Source organism: Aulonocara sp. 'chitande type north' Nkhata Bay, linkage group LG10 (genome assembly GCF_057382095.1).
Source record: "Aulonocara sp. 'chitande type north' Nkhata Bay isolate Kocher_YH1m ecotype deep benthic linkage group LG10, A_spYH_male_GT1.1, whole genome shotgun sequence".
NCBI lineage: Eukaryota > Metazoa > Chordata > Actinopteri > Cichliformes > Cichlidae > Aulonocara > Aulonocara sp. 'chitande type north' Nkhata Bay.
Window position 1 is genome coordinate 9557495 of NC_141353.1, and position 20000 is coordinate 9577494.

A 20000-nucleotide genomic window follows, 5' to 3' on the forward strand; every position below is an offset into this window, starting at 1 on the left:
GAGTGCCGGGGCCTAGTCCGGGCTTACCGGCAGCAGCTCCTTCAGAGAGCGGTTAACGGAGATGTCCTCGGGCTCCAGCTCTCCCTCCTCCACCTCCATTGGCTCGGCTTCGCGGGCATCTCTATCCGACTCGGAATCGGAGTCCGAGCGGTCAGAGCCGCTGTCTGATTTCACCGAGACCCGCAAGCTGCGTACTGCCGCCATGGTGCTAACCAAGCAGCTAACAACGGCCGCTAGCGCTGCGGCTCTGGGCTGACCCGGAAACGGTAACTACGGCTTCTTCTGCGGCCTGCAGGCGGCGCAACAGAGCTCTTCCGCCCCCTGTGGTTTTTAAGGGTAAAACATGATGTTATGCTCAGCTCAGCAGATGGCGGTGCTGAACAACAGACACGCTAACAGCGTCACAGACGATATAGTAGAACATGTAAAAACATTTTTAATAAATGTAAACAGTCCTAAATATAACAGGGCTGAAGTGTACTGCACAATGTCTGAAAAATCTAAATAAAAAAGTACAAACTAATTAATAAACAGGTAAGCATGATAACAGAGTAAAACATTATCAGAATTACACTGAATAAAGAAATAAACACAAGGCTGTGACAGAAATAGAAACTAATGAAAACGCAGTATAAAAACATTTATTCATCTCTCAGTTAAACAATAATTTTCTCTCTTATTTATAAAGTTCCATATTTATTTGCTTTAATTGTTTTATAACAGATACTCAGACACACAAATACACAAATAAACATAGAGAAGAACAACTAACAACTAATTATTTGTTAGTTTTTTGTTCTTTCACAAAAGGACAATCAACCTTTTTCAATGCTTTGAACCAGCATCTGGCTCTGAGGCTCCAGCTGTGCATGAACACGACATGCACAGTAGTTTGTAGCTGCAGACAAAAATGACTTCTGCAGCTGAAGCGTGTCTTCAGTAAAAAAAAATACAAAAGTAAAAACCCACTGAGACGAAAAATAATCCGCTTTAATGTTGGGAGAGAATGACACGACAAAAACAACAATAAACACTGAAAGAAGCTGATTTTTATTTGTGAAATGTTCAGTTTTACAGATTCATGCTTTACATCACACACACACACACACGCACGCACGCACACACACTTTATGACATCAGAAACACATGCAGACATCTTTGTGTTCATGCTGCATCATCGTCCCTCTTTTAAAACAAACCACAGCTTTTATTTTGAAAACCTGAACTCCTGAAGCTGCGCAGCTTCCAGTGGAGTGAGTGACCTCGAGACTCGACGTAATTGGTGCGATTGTCCCTCAGAGAGGGAGCGCAAAGCTTCTTCTTCTCCCTGACCTCCAGCAGCTCCACCTCTGACTCACCTGCAGCACCGCCCACCTGAGCCCCGTCGCTCAGCCGCTGTGTGCCGCAGCAGTCTAAAAAAGGTTCAGGTGGAGCTCACGACGTGACAGTGTGCGTGGAGAACGGCAGCGTCTGTCTGAATCTGAACCCGCAGCCACGTGTTATTATTTGTTATTACAGTTTTTTCTGAATGCTTAAACCCTAACTGTGATTCCTGTAGCACAATCTCTAAAACTATTCAGACTTATAGCAAAACCACTCACTGAGTTTGCAAAACTAAAAGCACAAAAACTGCTTTGCACTCAGTTTGCAATTTTGTAACACACACTTTGCAAAACTGTAGGCACAATTCACTGCACAACACTCAATTACCAAATTTCCAACACACTCCTAGCAAAAGTACACACATGTATGGCTATCATTAACACTAATTTGCCAACTGTCTGGCACACTTTCACATGTGTAAACTTTTTTAGATAATTAGTTCACTTTGCAATCAGCCTAAGCACTATAATACAGGTAAGCTGTGTGTGCGGAGTACAATGGAGGGAGCAGAAAGAGTGAGAAGTAGAGGAGGCCGAGGAAGAGGACGTGGAGGTGAAGAAGTAGGATGAAGAGGACGACAAGGACAAGGAGCAAGAGGAAGACGAGGAGGGGGGAGAGGAACATAAGGAGGGGGGAGAGGAAGGGTAGGAAGAGTAAGAAATAGAATTGCTGATGACATCAGAGCTACAATAGTGGACCATGTCATCAACCGTGGAATGACCCTGAGGGTAGCTGGCCAACGGGTCCAGCCTAACTCGAGCCGCTACACTGTAGCAAGCACCATAAGGACATCTTGAAATGAGAATCGGTGAGTACAGTCACTTCGCACAAAGAGTTGTAGCACTGCCATATGCCAATGAGAAACACACCAATACCATTGATGTAAAAATACTGAAATTGTTACTTTACAGAATTGCTAGATGACCAGATGCTGGGGCAGAGGAAGCATGTTCACTGCAGACCAAGTAACCCATATAGTCATTATGGCGATTGCAAATAATCCTATACTTGGAAATAAACACTTGTGTTTGTTTTGATGTGTTTGAATAAACACCAGTACTTGAAGTTTGGATCCCTCTATGCTTATGGATCTATGACAGAAGTATGAGCTCAAACTGACATAGCCTACCTTGTGCACAGAGAAAGCAAAGGCCAGATGTGTTTTATATTCATACCATCAGTGTGCAGTTGGCGCATTGTGTGCTTAGTAGATGATGGCTTGTGTGTACTGTTTGATACGGAAACACCATTTTTACGAAGGTGTGAAGAGTTAATCTAGCTGTGTTTGCTTTTGCAAGAGAACTACAATGTTTTGATTATTGGGTGACAGGTTTTCTTATTTGTGTGAAGAGTTTTGCAAAATTAGCCAATAGTTACAAAAAATGTGCTTAAGCAATCAGAAAAAACTGTAATAAGAATAAATCCCACAGACGCGCAGATCGAGCAGCTCCTCCTCCCCGTTCACGCGGTGGGCGTTCGTAACAAACGTAACATTTCTAATTACGAGCTTTACCGCAGTTTTTCTGTACTTGGATCTTTATGATGTCACACAGCGTCTGTGTTGAGAAACCATCAGAGTCACAAACTTTAGGGTGATAAAGGCCTCGCGTCCACCGCAGGAGCTCTCCTCCAGGACCAGGCACCTTCGGGGGACCAGCACGCGCCGGTTGACAAAAAGACTAAACGGCACTGAGGACCAATCATCTCACAGGGAGACAGGGGGCGGGGCGTTACAGTTCTTGTGGTTGCCGCTGATACGAGTGAATCCCCAAACTTTGAGCTCCCGTGGTGTTTTTGTTTTTCTTGTTTTGGTTGAAATACTTGGAGAGAGGACGTCTCCCAGCTGGACGCGAGCACCTCAGCGGTGTTTGGGGAGAGGGGCATCAACCGCTGCCCCTCAGGGAAGCTTAGCTGCGGGTCCTGGTCCTTTGGGTGGAATCTCAGCTCCTCTCTGCAGCGCCCCCTGGTGTTTGGAGCTACTCATCATCAGTTTGTTTCCACGTAAACCAAACTGCTCATTAAAGTAAAGTTTTAAGAGCTGCTGCTGTTTCTGTGATAAATAAAGTTTCTACAGCTACATCTTACACTGAATGAAGCGCAAAACAGGAAGAGCTCTGCGTCGAGTTTGACCGTAGAACGGTTTAAAAAGGAGTTCAGTGTCCTGCGCACACATACGTTTATGTTCAGAAATGATTTTATGGTTTGTGCAGAAGATGAGAAGAAAAAAAACAGAAACAGGAGAGCTGCACTCGGGGTCCTCACAAAGACAGAAAGACAAGTATGTGTGTGTGGTGGTCCATCAGGAGACCCTCCTCCTCCTCCTCCTTCTGCTGTCTGTTTGAAGCTTCAGGCTTTTATTCTGGAAAGCAGCGAGAGAAAGAGGAGAACACATCACCGCCCAGAAAGTGTGAACATGAGCCAACAAAGACAGGAAGTAAAACATAGGATGCTACAGGAAGAACTAACTTTCAAAATAAAGCAGGAAGTAGACTCAGAAGCAGAACAGAGTGACAGAAGCAGCACTTTGAAAAATGGGATTGAAAAGCAGACTTCTGGGAAAGCACACACCTGTCAGCGCCGTCCTGTCAGCTCAGTGTCCCTGCTGCAGACGGAAGGAAGGTTTCACACTCAGTAATCAGATTACACAGAACATACTTGAAAAATCACACTGAACAAAAATTAAAAACAGCAGTGACGTCCTGAGAGTCGTGCAGCCCAATCAGCTGCATATCCAGGTAAACAGCGAGCGTGCTGATTGGCTGTCACACAGACTTACTGCGGCGGAGTGGCTCAGCTTGTCGAAGCGAAACTTCAGGTTGGATCTGGGCGAGTTCTTGTTTCTCAGCTCTGAGAGAGGAGAGAGCAAACGAGACGTGAGAACGGCTCCAGAACAGAAACGCTGGCGGTGAGCGGGCGTCGCACCTGTGGGGCTGCGGCACACGATGACCGGAGCTGAACTCTGACCTTCTACCGTCGCAGCCTGGACACGCACAGACACAGAGAGGACGCAGTGATGAGGGTCTGCGTTACAATGCAAGGCGCCCTAAATAACACTGAGCTGAATGTAGCGCTGAGCGTGTTTTCTCACCAGGTGTGTGTCGTCAGCTGGGATGCTGAAGCTGCAGGTGCTGGATGTCGACCTGGAAATCTTACTGCTCTCCTTCTTCGTGTGAATCCTGCCCGTGAAAGTGAAAAAGTGATGAAGTTTTTTGTTTCGCAGTGAAAACTGAAACATCTGCTTTTTTCACTTGCTGCTGCTTCTGCTGCACACACCTGTCCCGCTGCCCCGCCTCTGGAGAGCTAGGATTGGACGGCAGCTCTGGCCTCACCTCCAGCATCGGGTTGCAGCCGTCGAAGCTCCTCTGCTCACCGAGGAGGCTGAGGAGGCGTATCAGAGACAGGAGGAGGCGGGGTTAATGTCCTGGAGGCAGGTTAAAGCTGTTAGCTCAGCAATACACAGCACACCTGTCGAGACCAGCTCTCCTGAAGGTGCACCCCCACCTGTGCAGCCGTGCTGACATGCACACTGGTGGGTTTGAACTTTACTGTCCAGGTAAACAAACTGAGAGGCACGTTGGGCAGCGTTACCTCCTCTGGCTGTGCTTCTCTGTTTGGCTGTCGACGCTCAGCAGGCGAGGAAAAAGTCCCGAGCGCCGCTTCACGGGAGACTTGACGTTACACTGCCAACGCAAAGAGTCCAGGTGTCAACGGGGGCCGCTCACAGACGAGCGGGGTTCAACCTGCTCCTTCAGTTACCTGCAGAACGACTCACCTCCACGTTCAGGTGTGCCAGACCCCCCCCACTCAAACTGGTGGGCAGTCCAACCCCGCCCCTCGACATGGTCTCCATGGAGACGCTCCTCCCTCGCATCGCCCTCTGAAATGGAAAAAGATTTGGCTTCTTCCTGCCCTTGCCTTTCAGAATAAAAGCTGTAGCTATCTCCACAGTGTGACTGTGACTCTAATACAGAAAGCAGCTGTTTGCAACTTCAACAAAACCTTATCTCTGCTTTTACTGGCTATGAAATTCATGTTTTTCCTAATAAATATTTCTTTGTTGTTGTAAAAATGATTTTCTTACTAATTAAACATAATGTTGTGGATAAAGACTGCACGGCTTTAACTTCACTATCACTGAAAGTTGGATGGAAAAATGCACAAGTTCCATAAAGTAAATAAAAAAGAAATAAATTTACTTCATAATTCATTGATGAGGGAAAATATAACATGCTCTATATAACATGTCTATTACTGTGTCAAACACATTTACGTGGACCAAAAACTGGGAAATAAAACTGTAATAGTGACAGATCACGTGCTGAGGTAAGAGTCCGGCGTCACTGACAGTAGCTCCAGTCTAAAACACGCTGCTGACACACTAACATTCACATTACAGCTTTTACTGCTTGTAAAGTGGGACTACTTTCCTCGGTGGAGGTATGTGAGTTGGATTGGTTCTGGAGCATCCCATAAAACCATCATTTCAAAGCAGGAGAAGAAGAAGACGACAGGAGGAAAGGTCAACATTCACCTTGATGGACTCCAGCAGTCCTCCGTGGGCCTGTCCGTTCTCCCCTCGGCCCTCCTCCTCCGGCCCTGACGTCAATCCCAGCATGCTCTGGGAGCGTCTCTGCAGCTCGTCGTGGAGGCTGTCCAGGAGGGCGGCGCGGGTTCGCTCCTGACGGAGACGCAAAGAATCATGAAACCCCTCATGTCCTCGCTGTGTTATTTCTCTAAAGTTCAGGAGGTGTCGCAGATCTTCTGCACAGGCGAGCAGCTTTTAGAGTGTCAGGCTTCTCTGCAACATCACTGACTTTATGTTTAATATGAATCATTTTTCTCTACTGTCACTTATAATCGAAACCAAAACAAATCACTCGAGCGTCCATCAAGTACGCTCGCAGTCTGAACAGTGCAGCGAAATGACAGACGCACTGCAGGAGTTTACCTGCAACATAATTATTCCTTTGCTTCCTGTAGAAGCGGACGTGTTTCTCTTTATTCTGCTGGTCCTGCCTTCATGTGTTTGTAGGTTCATATAAATACAAGGAACTAACGCCCGGTAATTAAATACTTCCTGTCACATCATGAGCTCAGTACTGAAATCTGTTACTGTGATTGCATCACTGCGTCTGTCTTATTAGACACACGGTGTGGTTGTGACTCTGGGGGACGGCCTGCAGCTCTTTCTACCTCGAGTCGGGCGAAGCGGTCGCTCTTGTAGCAGGCCAGCTCTGCGTTGATGAGTTTGGTGAGAAGAAACTCTCTGAACTCTGGACCCTGAAGTACAAAACGCAGCAGACTTAACCACAGCTCTCAGATCAGCCTCACGTTCCTATGAAACGTCCGACAGCCTCACCTTTTTAAAGACAGGGGCGGGGAGGGGCGGGCCAAAGGGCGGGACGTCCTCTCGCGCTGTGACGGAAACCTGTCAGTCAGAACAGCTGTTGTAACTGGTGGAGTGAAACAGGCAGATCTGTGTCTGATCCCCACCCACGCAAACCCACCCAGCTATGAGCAATAATAGAGACGCTTCCTCTCCTCAGTAAGAGAAGGAGGAGCCTCTGGTGTGAGGCTTCATCTCCGTTGTTGTCATGTTTCAGAGGCTGATAGAGAGATCTTCAGCCACCACGAGGATTTGGGTTTGTTTCTGTGAATTCAGATTAAAGCTCGTCTTTGATTCCCAGATTAAACTGCATCTGATGCCATGAACCTCACAGACGACAGAGTCAAATCTATAAAAAACCTCCATCATGGAGAAAAGGAAGCCGGCGTGTACCTTGTAGGAGGTGGTCTCAGAGCACGGCTCCTCCGCCTGCACCACGATGAAGGCGTGGAGGAAGTTGGAGGCGATCATGTCGGGGACGAAAGGGGTGGCCTCTTCTTGAAAAACCAGCGCCACGATGTCATTTCCGATGTGCCGTTTCCTCTGCAGCTGAAGGACAGAGTGATGCTGTTACGTGCAGTCGTGACGGCTCATAAAGTTTATGAAGCACAGCAACAACTTCAAAGTGCTTCTGTCACACTGTTACAAGACAAACTGTCAGTCAGTGAACAACAGTCTGACTGAACACGCTGTGTTTGGATGCAAGCAGGTGCAAACACTGAAGCATCAACAGCTGCAGTTCCTCTGACGTCCAGCAGAGGCTCTCGCAGTGAGTCGCTCACATGTTCAAACTTTACAGCAGCAACAAACACGTTTACAGGCTGATACTAAATAAATAAATAAAACCATTTTTGGTTCTAGATCATGTCCCCTGTAGCTGCTAGCTTCACCTGTTTGTGCTGTTGGTGTAGACCAGTGTTGGTCAAGTTACTTGAAAAAAGTAATCAGTAACTAATTACTGATTACTTCCCCAAAAAAGTAATCCAGTTACTTTACTGATTACTTATTTTCAAAAGTAATTAATTACTTAGTTACTTAGTTACTTTTTAAAAACACTATTTACAACCTGAAGAGGTGATAAAGCAATAGATCTTTTTAAAACTTGTTTTATTAGTTTTAATCTTTTAACTTTATGCATCAAGCAAAGATTTAATTATCTGCAACATTCTCTGACTGGAAGAAATTAGTTTAACATTTAAACCTATTTTCTGCACATTCCAGCACATAAAATAAAATATTTTTTGTGTTTACACTCAGTCTTTCAAATAGATGCAAGTAAAACACAGCAGAAAATAAATAAAGTCAAAGACTCAGCGGTCCTGTTGCTCTACCCTGGTGCAGGTGTGCCGTGGTCAGTGGAAGAATCCGCGAGTTTCTCTGTGAGGTTCCCATTACGTCGTAGCTACTCGGTGCTTGTTGGAAGTTTAGGGGTTTTTCGCTGTAAAAAGAAGTTTTCTTCCCACGCACAGCGGACACTAATGTTTTTGTCACTCTTTATGGAATCAAACTCAAAGTAAGGTCAGTACTTCCACGCTTTAAACGCTGCACGCTCATACTCTCTCTGCACTCCATATGTGATCCATTGTTGATCTGCACACAGCTGTTGTCACGAACGTCGCACTCGCTTACGTCACTGTCATGAGACATTCTCGCAAAAAAAATCACGGTTTTAGTAACGCAGTAACGCAGCGTTCCTACGGGAAAGTAACAGTAATCTAATTACCGCTTTTGCAATAGTAATCCCTTACTTTACTCGTTACTTGAAAAAAGTAATCAGATTGCAGTAACGCGTTACCAGTAACGCGTTACAAGTAACGCGTTACTGCCCATCTCTGGTGTAGACTGAGATGCTGTGATTGTGCAGACACAGGGTCACGTGATGACGAGCATCCCTTCCTGCTGCAGGCGTCTGCTTCACACGGAGCCAGCCTGCCAAACCGTCTGCTGCTGCTGCTGAGTCGCAGCCCGTCCTCCTGTTTCACGCTGACTCATTCTGTGTTTTGTTTCTCTGTCACGCCATCTTCATGCCGCCTACCTGCTGGGCGTCTCCCTCGGTGAAGGGCAGTTTGGTGGACACGTGGAACATGATCTCCTGCTGCCGGTGGACCGTGTAGATGGACTGAGACCCCGTCTGACCGTGAGACACATCCAGACCCCCCCGAAACCTGCACAGAGGAAAAGGGCACCACTCAGTCTGCAGGTGACCTGCTCTGAGGTTAACGAAAGCTATTTAGAGTTTGGAGTAAATAAATGCGATTCAGAGTGAATCAGCCATCTGTGCTCATGGAGGAGCTGGCTTCCCTCCTGATTTATTTTGGTTTGTGTGCTGATTGTTCTTTAAGAAGCTTAATCTCTGTGTGTGATGGAGCAAAGCTGGAAACACGTAACACGCAGAATGAAACAGGCGTTTAACTGAACCTTAATCTAAACAGGTCCAGTAACAAACACTCAGGGCCAGTAAATGTTTTGTTTCACTGCAGACAAACAATGAAATGTCAACACACACTGTTTAATGTGATGTCTTTGTTGTGTGTGTAAATTGGGGGGGTCCTATTCCTCTGCGGGGCAACCTGCATATGGCCAATAAAGCATTCATTCAATTCAATTCAATTCAATTCAATTAATATTCTGAGTAATAAATAAACTTTGAGTCTCGGGCTGTCTCAGGTTATTTTTTATGGGTCACTGATTACAGACCGTTTTCATTGCTCTGTGTGTTTGATTTGTCCGTCAGTCCGTGCTGGACTAAACTGTGGCACAGCTACAAAATTTACTCCGAGAGATGGTTGTCTAATAAGGCTGCCACGATTAGTCGACTATCAAAATCGTCGACGACTGATTTAATAGTCGACGCGTCGTTTGAAGCTTTGTAAGATCACAAAAGACGCAGGAATAAGTAGCAGGATTTAAGAGTGTAATAACGGACTGAAACAGAAGATGGCAGCACTGCATGTACAAGGATGCCAGCTGCCGTTAAACCCCGAAGAAGAAGAAGCTGTGTCCCAGAATTCATAGCGCGGCCCAGCTCAGCTTCCAACAATGGCGGCAGCTAGTTAGTTTTAATATTACTCTTATTATTCTTTCTGGGTCACAAAATAAACGTTTAACATATTTTCAGGCGAGAATGTAGCTGTGTAAACCTCAAATATCTGCTCAGTTTATCAGGACACCGCATATTTTCAAAAGCGCTCCGACGTTTTCGGAGACGTCTGTTACCCACTAGCTCGATAGCTAGCCGGGGGCTAGGCTAACTAGAGCCGTGAGAACACCGGACTCCCGGCAAATCGTTTTCAAACCCACCGCCGTCTTTCACTACTCAGGTTAAACATGATATATAAGTCACTTAGATAACTTAAAAATGTTATTGTTTGCCTTTTTTCAGTATTTTATTTGTTCCTGAGTAAATCGGTTTGTCTGAGATTAAAGTTATAGTTTTTACACAGCTGAATAAACATCAAGCAGACAGCTGATTATCAGAAGTGTGAGATGCTCCAGAATTTACTCCGGTGTCCTGTTATATTTTAGATAGAAGGAGTTTATTAAACTTCACCGAAACAATCTGCAAATGTCATTAACATTTAATAAACTATCATCTTGTCTTTATTTTTAGTTAGCACCTGAAACACTTAAAGCTGTAAGCTAATGATAGTTATATAAGAGCAGATGCTGCTGGTGCAATAAGCTGTACGTTTTACGTCCAATGGATGATGATCTGATTAGTCGACTATCAAAATAATCGTTTGTGGCAGCCCTAGTTGCTACTAAAGGATCTGCTTTGGTATCAACTGACATGTTACTGATAGAAATAACTGATTAAACGTGATGATTTGCAGTTTTGTCTCGTCTCTCACCCTTTGAAGTCCTGCAGATCCACTGTGTCTCCCAGCAGCTGCAGGAACTCTGTGAAAGCCGGCGTTTCCTCGTTGTTCCTGAACAGCTCCTCCTCAGACACCTGAGGGACAGGTGACATGTCAGCTACGACCGATACACTCATCACAGAAGGTGAACTACTCTCAGATGTGAAGTGCTTATTAATGATGCCAAAGAACAAAAGACGGACTACACTGAGATTATTATTTTAAAAATAATGTTGGCTAATGTGTTTTTCATAGTTTGAAAACATTTGCTGAAACAGGTTTTACAGCAGACGAAGTGCTGATATAATCAGCAGGATCAATAACATCAACCAGGCCGTACCAGTGACCCAGCACTCCAAAACAAAATACTGGAACACAATACAAATTCTTTCACAAGGCAACGCTAAGAATGAGCGAACATCTTTATGAGCTTCTTGGGTTGGTCTGCAGTGTCCTCTGGAGTGCTTACAGCTTATATATATTTGGTCATACCATGTAAAATCACCCAGGACCTCTAAATCAGCTCATTTCGTCCATACGATAGTTGCAGCGTATTTAGTAAAACCCGTGGAAAACAGTAACAGCTAATGGAGTGCACTGATCACTAACATCAACAAACCTACGTGCTTCGGTTAGAAATCAGTCCACTAGTGGGAATAAAGAAGGAAGATGGAAACAAAAACACCGAGTGGACACAAAGCGTGAGCAGGTGGTGAGGTACCTGACCAAATCTCTGGTAAATGACTCCAAACTTGTAGGTGTTGTTCACCTCATGCTCATCATAGTTCACTATTAGCTGAGATGCCTGCAGACAAAGACAGACGTGCATCATCTCCTCTGACACGGAACAGAAACCCAGGTGTGCTGACGGTGTGGGAGCCTACCTTTGGGTACAGGACGGGACTGAACCGTAGACCTGCCGCTTCGTCGCACAGCAGCTTCGCAATGACAAACATCGAGGTTACAGTTAGAACGACGCTGAGCCTTCAAAAGTCTCAGCCTCTACCAAAGTGGGTGAGTTCAACCATAGAGGACATCATGGACCCACTTGGGCTCGAACTCGGTACAGCATGTAAAGCAGCTGTGATGACCGCTACACTATGGAACCAGTCTGAGATGCTGGTGCTTACCTTGGCCAGCTCTGGTACACTTGGGATGTCCGGCAGCTCTGCCAGAGATAATCTGTGGTAGACGCTTTTCACCCGAGATCTAATGAAACAGGAGAGACGCACCAGAAACCAAAACTTAACTCCAAGAATAAGTAACTAAATACTAGTTCTGTCCTCACACTGACTCATTGACAGTTTGTGACACAGACTTGTGTGAACACAGGCACTCGAAACCACAAAACACAAATATTTGCTCACAAGAAAACGTGAGGAGGAGCAGTCCGATCCACAGCTGGAATAATCTCTCAGGCTCAACTGAGTCACACCTGGACACCAGGTAGCGATAAAGGTTTGACCCACGTGTGGATCACATCTGCAGTTTTCTTTGGACCATAATCGGCTTTGACCGAGGGAGATGACTCAAGTCTTGCTCCCTCTACTCAGCCAGAGCTCCACCACATCTGGGCCAGATGTCAGGTGTATCGTAATATCTGGATAACACCTGGCCTACCGAACACCTGCCATGAGCCGACTCAAGTAGGGCGAGATATTTGTAGTAGCTTACATGAGCCATCAGTGCCAAAAGTCGAGATCCTGACATGTTTATGAGCCCCACCCTATCACCTGCCTCCTGTGTGACCTTAATGACCCAAAGAGCTTCCTTTGACTCGAGCACTTTAGATCTTAGAGAGCAGTCCTGAAGACTCAAGAGGAGAGGTGGCTGACTTTGTGAAGGGTGCATTAACAAAGAACTATTTCAACGTGAAATCTTAATTAAATTGAACTCGAGGTGGTTGGCCATCGGTCCCAGCTGCCTGCTCATACAGACTTCAGTCGGCTGCTGTTCTTCTTCGGGTAGTGTGGTCAATTTATAGAAGATCTGCTCCACACGGGATCTGACTCATCTGAGAGCAGCAGCCTTGTAGGTGGACTGAGTCAAACTCTGGTTTTAGAACCTGATTATTTTAGCTCACACTGAGCTCATTTGGGCTTTTATCAGCTCATGTTCATCATCAGAGAGCTTAAACTCAGAGGACAGAGCTGTTTGGGGTAAACACACCGGTCATGGCCGCCATGATGATCTCTGTTCCCTTTTCATTTTGTCTGTGTGAGATTATTTCCTGTTTAATTTTGAAGGTTCCTTTCATTTGTTCTTTTCCCATCCACCATGGACTCAAACATTGATTGTGACGGCTGGCTCTTGGCGAAGGCGGTTGTACTTTTCTCCTCTCCTCCTCTCCCTTATCTTCCCTGCTTAGCCTCTATGTCCTTGTCTTGTCTCGTTTGTATTACTTTCCCTGGAACACTCTCTCACAGTCTGTCTCTAAAACCTAAAGAGAATTATGGATTTGATCAACTGGTCTCTGAATGCTATTGACACCCTTTTCTCAACGAGAAGTCTGGGCTCGGGTGAGCCTGAGTGCCCTGGAGGGACTTTCCCTGCCGGATACACGATGGACGGGTGGCAGAGGATCGTGTGCCTGGCGGGACTGTGGATCGAGGACGCTGAAGATATCTACCTATGAACCATGATAACAGGGTTCTGGCTGATCGGAGCTGGCTTGGCCCTGACTTATCGGAGAATTAAGAAAGCGGAACCGGCTGTTCAAACCCCCCCAAGGCTGCCCGCTGGGATTGAAACGACGGGATGAGGTGCGGCTTCTCAACATGGGCTCACTGAGTGCAGCATGGTTAAGAGCTTGGAGAAGCTTACGGCTGCCGTCAACACTCAGAATAAGACCTCTGAGCGTACATTGAATCACATCTTGGAGCAGCTCACTGCGGTCGTGAGTTCTCAGAATCGGCTCTTTGAGCACAAGACTGACAACATCACGGAGCGTAAGTTTGATAACATCATGGAGAAGCTCGCGGCTCTCCAACGGGAGATTGAGAGACCAGTGTTGGACTGTTAGAACTGCTTGAAATTCTCATGAGTTGTTCGCACTAAAGTAAAAACCACCATCATAATGCGGCTATCCCTTCGGCGCCAGCTGTGGGCTCAAGGCTGGAGCCGAACAACAACACCCTGATAACGACTGTGTTGAGTCTGTTCTTCCCATTCCATGCAAGGCCACCTGGGTTGGCTGGAAGACTGTTTACTTAGCCTAGCAGGGTGAAGGACACTGTCTCAGCTGAACTCTGGACACGCACACACACAGACACTGATAAGCACTCATCCCTCCTCCCTTTCCAAACGCCTTCGATGCTTGTTCCCTCCTGGAGGACACGGCGGGTCTGGGCCCAGACCCATTTCACTGCAGGGCAACTTGCATGTGATGAATAAAGTTCTGATTGATTGAACATTAGAAAGAAAGCAGGGTTTCCCATCTTTTCTTTACAGTCTGTAGTCCCTTGCCATGAAAGCCTGTCATGTTACCTGATGATGACGAGGAGGTGCTCGTGCTCCTTCTCCTGCTCGTGTCTCACAGACAGCAGCAGGTTTCCCACGCTGCTCGATGAGCACGAGAAGTTTAAATGCTCCTGACAACAAAAGAGAAGGACGTCAACCAATCAGGTGACAGCAAAGGATGAAGATGGATTTAATCAAACCTCACCCTGCCCAAGAAGTGCTTCCTGTACGCCCGAGCAGCCTCGTTGATCTCCTCCAGATGGTACCCATAATCCCCTGGGGCGGTCTCTTCCTCTTGTCTTCCTTCCTCCTCCACCTCCTCCTTCCCCCTGCTGGCTGCAGAGGGAGGAGGAGCATCAGGATCCTCGATCCAGTAGCCTCCAAACTCAGGTAGGATCACCTGAGGGTACGGCCCCCCCCTCTCCAACACCTGCAACACACATTCAGACAGGTGTGAAACAAAAGCACACACCTCACCCCTCAGCAGGCTTCCTGCAGCCGGCAAATCAGAGGAAAGTGAGAGTTTGAGTCATATGGAGGCGGTCCAGTGGAGAATCTAGTCCCCCCCCCCCAAGATTGTTAGCTGCTGTCAGTATGAACAAAATGACTATAATAAAACTTTCCTCTCCTCTTATTGGCTGACGCACCCCTGATCTGACTTCCTGTTACGCCTCCTTTTTGAAAAAAACAATTAGCAGTAATGTTCAGCTTTGTGTTTTGAGCTGTGTTAACATCGGTCTCACCTCCTCGATCCTCGGATAAGGAATGTAGTCGTCCTGAAACAGAAAGACGGAGACGTCAAACATGTGTTGGACACACGAGGAATCAAAGCTGTCCTTTCATCACTGACTGACTTTACTTATGTAAATGTGCTGTTTTTATGTTTGAAGTCATGAACATAAAAAATATCCATGAGATGGACTTACAGTGAAAAAGCTTAAACATGAACACAGATGCATGAAGTGGAATGATGCAGACATGCAGGCGACCACAGGAGGGATGACGCTGAGCAGGACGTTTATTCAAAACAATCACTGAGACACAACGAGGAGCTCACAGCCTCAGCGTTCACCGCGGTCGACCACAGCCGCCATCACTGCACCCGGCTAGCTTTTGTTTTGTGCTGCCACTCCAGGAAACAAACCCGAGTGCAGCTAAGATAAACTCGTCAGCGTGTTTGTCACATGGTCCTCCTGCGTGTAACGCAGACGTGATCATCATCACACTGTAGAACCACCACAGCTAGCTGCTAGCATTAGCACTCCGCCCTTATTCCAACATGTGAAAACCACGCTGATCACGTCCATCTTTTATATACAGTCTGTAACAATCACAGTGGTCATTTCCATCTTTTAAGTACAGTTTGTTCTCAGCTGAGTCGGGTGATGAAACTTCGATCAGGCTCTCACACCTGCTGAAGGTTGGACTTCCCCAGGTTATCTTTATGAGCATGAATGAAATGAAGCCGTAAAAGTGAGCGTGGGTGGATATGAGGACAAACAGACAGATGGACAGACGTGCCTTCTGTCTCTGAGGGATTGTCTTCATCTCTGCAGCTTCTGGCACCTGCTGCAGCAGAGACGGGGAGAGAGACGTGATGAAGACTGTTTCACCCGAACACGTGAAGCTGTAAAACAGCTCACAGAGGTTCAGTCTGATTCATTAAAATAAGAAACAGCTCGCTAATATGGGAGGAAACAGTGTGTTTACATGGAACTACTTTCAGCTGCGGATTAATGTAGATTTGGTGGATTATATGTGCACTGATGGAGGAACATTTCAGCCACTGGTGGATTTTTAGAGCTTTTGTGAGGCTAACAGGATTAATGTGAAGCTTTGATAAAGACGAGCTTTAACCACACAAACATCAGCTGAAGAGTTTTTCTGACTCTGACAAACAAATTTCACAAAATTAAAGAAAAAGTAAACAAACAAAAAAAAAAAGACAAATTTCTTTACTTCACAAAAAATATGTTAAAAATTAATTTCTGTTATTTAATAATTAGCAATGGTGTGTTAATGTTTTACATATCAGGACATAATAAAAATCTCTTTGATTATTTATTCAACCAAAACAGAACCAAAGTGAAGAAACACTGAGCTGTTGGGTAAACAGGAGCGTGATCGACTCAGAGGTTTGTAGCTCTGCAGCATTCAGGTGTGTTAACACAACGACACCTTTCACCTGAGGTCCCAACAGCTCCACCTCTATAGGCCTCAGTTAGCAGGTCAAAGGTCAAAGTTTGCAAAGCTACAGCTGATCAAAGACTTCTGGAACAAAGTGAGACCAAAGAGTTTGTTCAAAATCAAAAAACTAACACATGCAGCGGTGATGAACCAAAGTGTTCAGAGTCAGGGTGCGGACGTCTGTCCCACAGCTGGACCAAACTGGGTCATCAGCAGGTCACAGATCCACACACAGCCATGCAGCTCTCTGTGCATGCACAGCTCTCTGTGCATGGCTGAATGAAACCTCAACGAGCTGAAGCAACGCTGTGAAGGCGAGTGGCCCACAGATCCTCCACAGTGGGAGACACACAGAAACCCTCGCTGCTGAAGGATTTATTGTGTTTAATAAATAAAGAGAGTGTTACGTGTTGCTGTTGTCTAGTTCAGAATCTGCTGATTCTCCGGTTGTTTTTACTTAAACCCTGCAGCTGTTTGTCATCAGTCACCGGGTGACTTATCTGAGGAAACAAGCAGGAAAAATCCAACTTATTTCCCTGTTCAGGGCTACGATGATGATGTGCGATGAGACGTAGAGGTGCAGGTGTAACAGGAGCACATCCAGAGAGAACAAGAAGCATAAAACAGGATAAAACATATAAAAGAAAGAAAGAAGGGGAAATAACACGCCTTAGATGTGTCGCGTGTCCAGAGATATTACAAAGATCCAAAGTGACGGATGAAACGCCGCAGCGTCGTTGTGTCATGTTTGTACCTGATTTAAAGGCTGAAACCTGGTTTTGTTCTGCTGGAAGCTAAATGAATATTGCATGAAGCCTGTTGTTTGTCGGAGAAGCTGCTCCGGATAAGGAGAGAATTCATTTTGAAGAAAAGTCTTAAAAAACACGCACACACACACACACACGCACGCACAGACAGACAGACAGACAGGCACGCACGCACGCACGCACGCACGCACGCACGCACGCACACACACACAGACTCACACTCTTACCTCCATCTTGTCCATCATGTCAAAGAAGTGAGCCGACTGCAGACACACAAACAGGGTCAAAGCTGTTTATTTGTGTCTGTTGGATCATTTACGCTTAAAAGTTCATTTCTGAGGATTTTTCTGGTTTATTTGAACCTGCTGAGGTTCCTGTTCAGCTCCATGTGGTCTGAATGACCTAACAGTTCATAAGTTTGTGGAAATATTGGCTCTGTACACCCCACAGTGGATCCATCCAGGTGTGACTGGCCTTCAGCTTTAATTTGAAGCATTTAATTAAAGTGTTGCATTGACGGTTGAAGGCAGGCAGGTAAAACATCATCAGAGTGCTGAACTTGTTGCTGTTCACTGAAATTCCTCATATGACCTCCAAAGAGGGTAAAGAGATTAGCTCTTATCTGTCAGCACTCTTCCTGAGGGCTGTGTGTAACACTCCCACAGATGTGTCAGATCCATGCTGATGGAAAACAGCTTCACCCGTCTGACCAGGTCAGGAAGACTCAGGTCAGACAGAAGGTGCAAACCTCTGGTTACACTCAGGAACATCTGCACAGGTCTGAAAGATGAAACCAGGATGAAGCTGGAGCAGACTGATGAGGAGAAAAGATCCCATCATCTGTCTGTCGAGCCTGTACGGCTGCAGAGGGCTGGTGTTCCTGGGTGAAGCGGGCTGTAGCCTCTGCTCCGTCACACGGAGCGTCACAGCGCAGATGGAGGCTGAGAAGCTTCTCAGGAGTTTCTCACCATAAAGAAAAGAGCTGATCTCAGGTCAGCAGCTTTTCTGTGATTAAAGTGAGGCCCACCAACCCTCCAGCACAGCAGCTCTCACTGCCATCTTTAGACCTTTCGCTGCTCATCTCCACCCACTCCACCCTGCCTGCTCTGCCTTCTCTTTGGATGGCTGACCTCATCCACCTTCACTGTGGTGGTGCACAGAGGCAACATTACAAGGACCTGCTGTTGTGGTGAGACGGTGACTCCGTCTGAACAAAAGTTGTTAAAAACATAAATAAACAAAAACAATGTTTCTGATTCCTGCAGCTCATTAAAACTGAAAGCGATGTGAAAGCAAAGTTCATGAAATGTGCAGATGAAAATAAATGGCTTGTTACCTTCATGGTGGGGGGTGCGGTGCGGGGCGGAGAGGGGGGGGCGTCAGCCACAGGAACATTGGAGATGGCGAGGAGCTCCTGTTTGCTGAAACACAGGAAGAAGCACGAGTGAGCCGACCCGGCGGCGCCGTCGTCAGAGCACGCCAGCGTCACAATAAAGTTTCTATTCAAGACAAACGGAGCTGTGATTGGTCCAGCAGCCACACCACCCAACAGGTGAGAGGAAAGGTGAGAAATGTGTTCGCTGTTAGGAAAACCTTCAAGCTTCATCGCGGCGGCAGAAGGCTGAGCGGGAATTCTTTTGCTCTCATCCAAAAGGCTTCTTCAGCTCTAAAAGTCTTAAGCCATCAGTGGGAGCAGGTCACCATGTGATCACTGGTCACACGGGTCACAGTGTGGGTGGGCTTAAATCACCTGGAATGGCCTCAGGGCTTCGTTATTTATATTTATTACTTATAGTTAAAAGTCACTGATGCTCCTGTTTGGTGTCCAGCAGCCTCACCTGTGATCAGTGCTCGCGCTGTGACTGGTGACCTGCTGACCTGTGGACGCTCTCTGGGGTCACCGTTGGTTTATGTAACAAAAACTGTGGTGACGGGGAGCAGTGGGTCAAAAACGCTGAAACGAGTGGCTGGCCCACAGATCAGCAGGAAAGTCCTTACAGAGGTCAAAGGTCAGAGGACCATGTTGTGTCTTTGCAGCCACAGATGGCGCCACCTGGTGATAGAACGCAAACCTCAGGGATTGTTTTTCAAAACAAGAGTGTAAACTCTTTCAGAAACTAATGTAAAATGCTTTTACTTTGAAAAGATTCTTCAGGAATTATGCCGAGCTCTGATTGGTGCCGAGGTCGATGTCTGAGGAAACGTTTTCATTTTCATTTCAGCTGCATTTATTGTTTCACTGTTTGTAAACAGAACAGACGTTTTCCATATTTCTGCACACGCAGCTGCTCGTCTACACAGCCAATCATCACAGCCGTCACCTGTGACTGTGCCGCGCTTATAGGGCGGAGCCTCTGCACAGGTGATCACAGCACAGGTGCGTCATCTATGATGTGACGCGTTACACAAAACACATCTGGACACACTAACATCAACACCCTGGACATGGACACACACACATGCACACACACAGACACACACAGACACACACACACACACACACACACACACACACACACACACACACACACACAGAGGCCCTGGGGTGTAAATAAAAGTGTTAAAGTGAATTCATTGATTATTGTTTCATCACCTCTGAGCAGCACCTGCCATAAAATATACCTGCTGCCCTGTCTGTGTGTGTGTGTGTGTGTGTGTGTGTGCTGTACTTCATCATTACCATCATCTGTCACAGAGCAGGAGTGTTGAGTGCAAACACAGAGCAGCCTCCACGCTGTATTCAGCTGCACCACCCGACCAGGACACCATCAGTTTTCTTCACCTTCAGGCAACGCTGCTTATCTGCTCGCCGTGGTTGCCATGGTTGCATCAGGTGCCCCCATGAAGACCAGTTTGACTTGGTTTAAGCTTTTTGGGGCGCTGCCATCATAGTGCATGCTGGGATTGTTGATCTAAACACAGAGCCTGATGACTCGTCATGTGACGGCATGTGAATCTCGC

The 20000-nt window shown here is 46.4% G+C and overlaps 2 protein-coding genes across 7 annotated transcripts in view; both read right to left on the bottom strand.

Annotated features, from left to right (window-relative positions):
* The window catches only part of ncbp3 (nuclear cap binding subunit 3), an 11579-nt gene extending 11299 nt beyond the window's left edge, over window positions 1–280 (bottom strand). The window contains exon 1 of one of the 2 annotated variants that reach the window (XM_086308017.1): window positions 28–280. In XM_086308017.1, coding sequence (XP_086164143.1) covers window positions 28–204 — 177 coding nt within the window. In that variant the 5' untranslated portion in view covers window positions 205–280. The remainder of the gene's footprint in view (window positions 1–27) is intronic. The other variant, XM_086308016.1, reaches the window with a different exon arrangement.
* A 3671-nt stretch (window positions 281–3951) lies between these two features.
* LOC147320229 (rap1 GTPase-activating protein 2-like) overlaps window positions 3952–20000 on the bottom strand; it is a 37160-nt gene continuing 21111 nt past the window's right edge. For 2 of the 5 annotated variants that reach the window (XM_086308019.1, XM_086308022.1), the window contains 22 exons: window positions 18376–18460; window positions 17267–17302; window positions 15607–15654; window positions 14829–14861; window positions 14291–14515; window positions 14113–14216; window positions 11757–11835; window positions 11511–11564; window positions 11348–11431; window positions 10621–10721; window positions 8805–8934; window positions 7163–7318; window positions 6743–6811; window positions 6577–6663; window positions 5915–6061; window positions 5156–5260; window positions 4972–5063; window positions 4657–4761; window positions 4472–4559; window positions 4306–4363; window positions 4160–4230; window positions 3952–3985 (listed from right to left, as the gene is read on the bottom strand). In XM_086308019.1, the coding sequence (XP_086164145.1) occupies window positions 3974–3985; window positions 4160–4230; window positions 4306–4363; window positions 4472–4559; window positions 4657–4761; window positions 4972–5063; window positions 5156–5260; window positions 5915–6061; window positions 6577–6663; window positions 6743–6811; window positions 7163–7318; window positions 8805–8934; window positions 10621–10721; window positions 11348–11431; window positions 11511–11564; window positions 11757–11835; window positions 14113–14216; window positions 14291–14515; window positions 14829–14861; window positions 15607–15654; window positions 17267–17302; window positions 18376–18460 (1969 nt within the window). In that variant the 3' untranslated portion in view covers window positions 3952–3973. Of the gene's footprint in view, window positions 3986–4159; window positions 4231–4305; window positions 4364–4471; window positions 4560–4656; window positions 4805–4971; window positions 5064–5155; window positions 5261–5914; window positions 6062–6576; window positions 6664–6742; window positions 6812–7162; window positions 7319–8804; window positions 8935–10620; window positions 10722–11347; window positions 11432–11510; window positions 11565–11756; window positions 11836–14112; window positions 14217–14290; window positions 14516–14828; window positions 14862–15606; window positions 15655–17266; window positions 17303–18375; window positions 18461–20000 lie in introns of those variants that run through there. The other 3 variants (XM_086308020.1, XM_086308021.1, XR_015131230.1) reach the window with 3 other exon arrangements.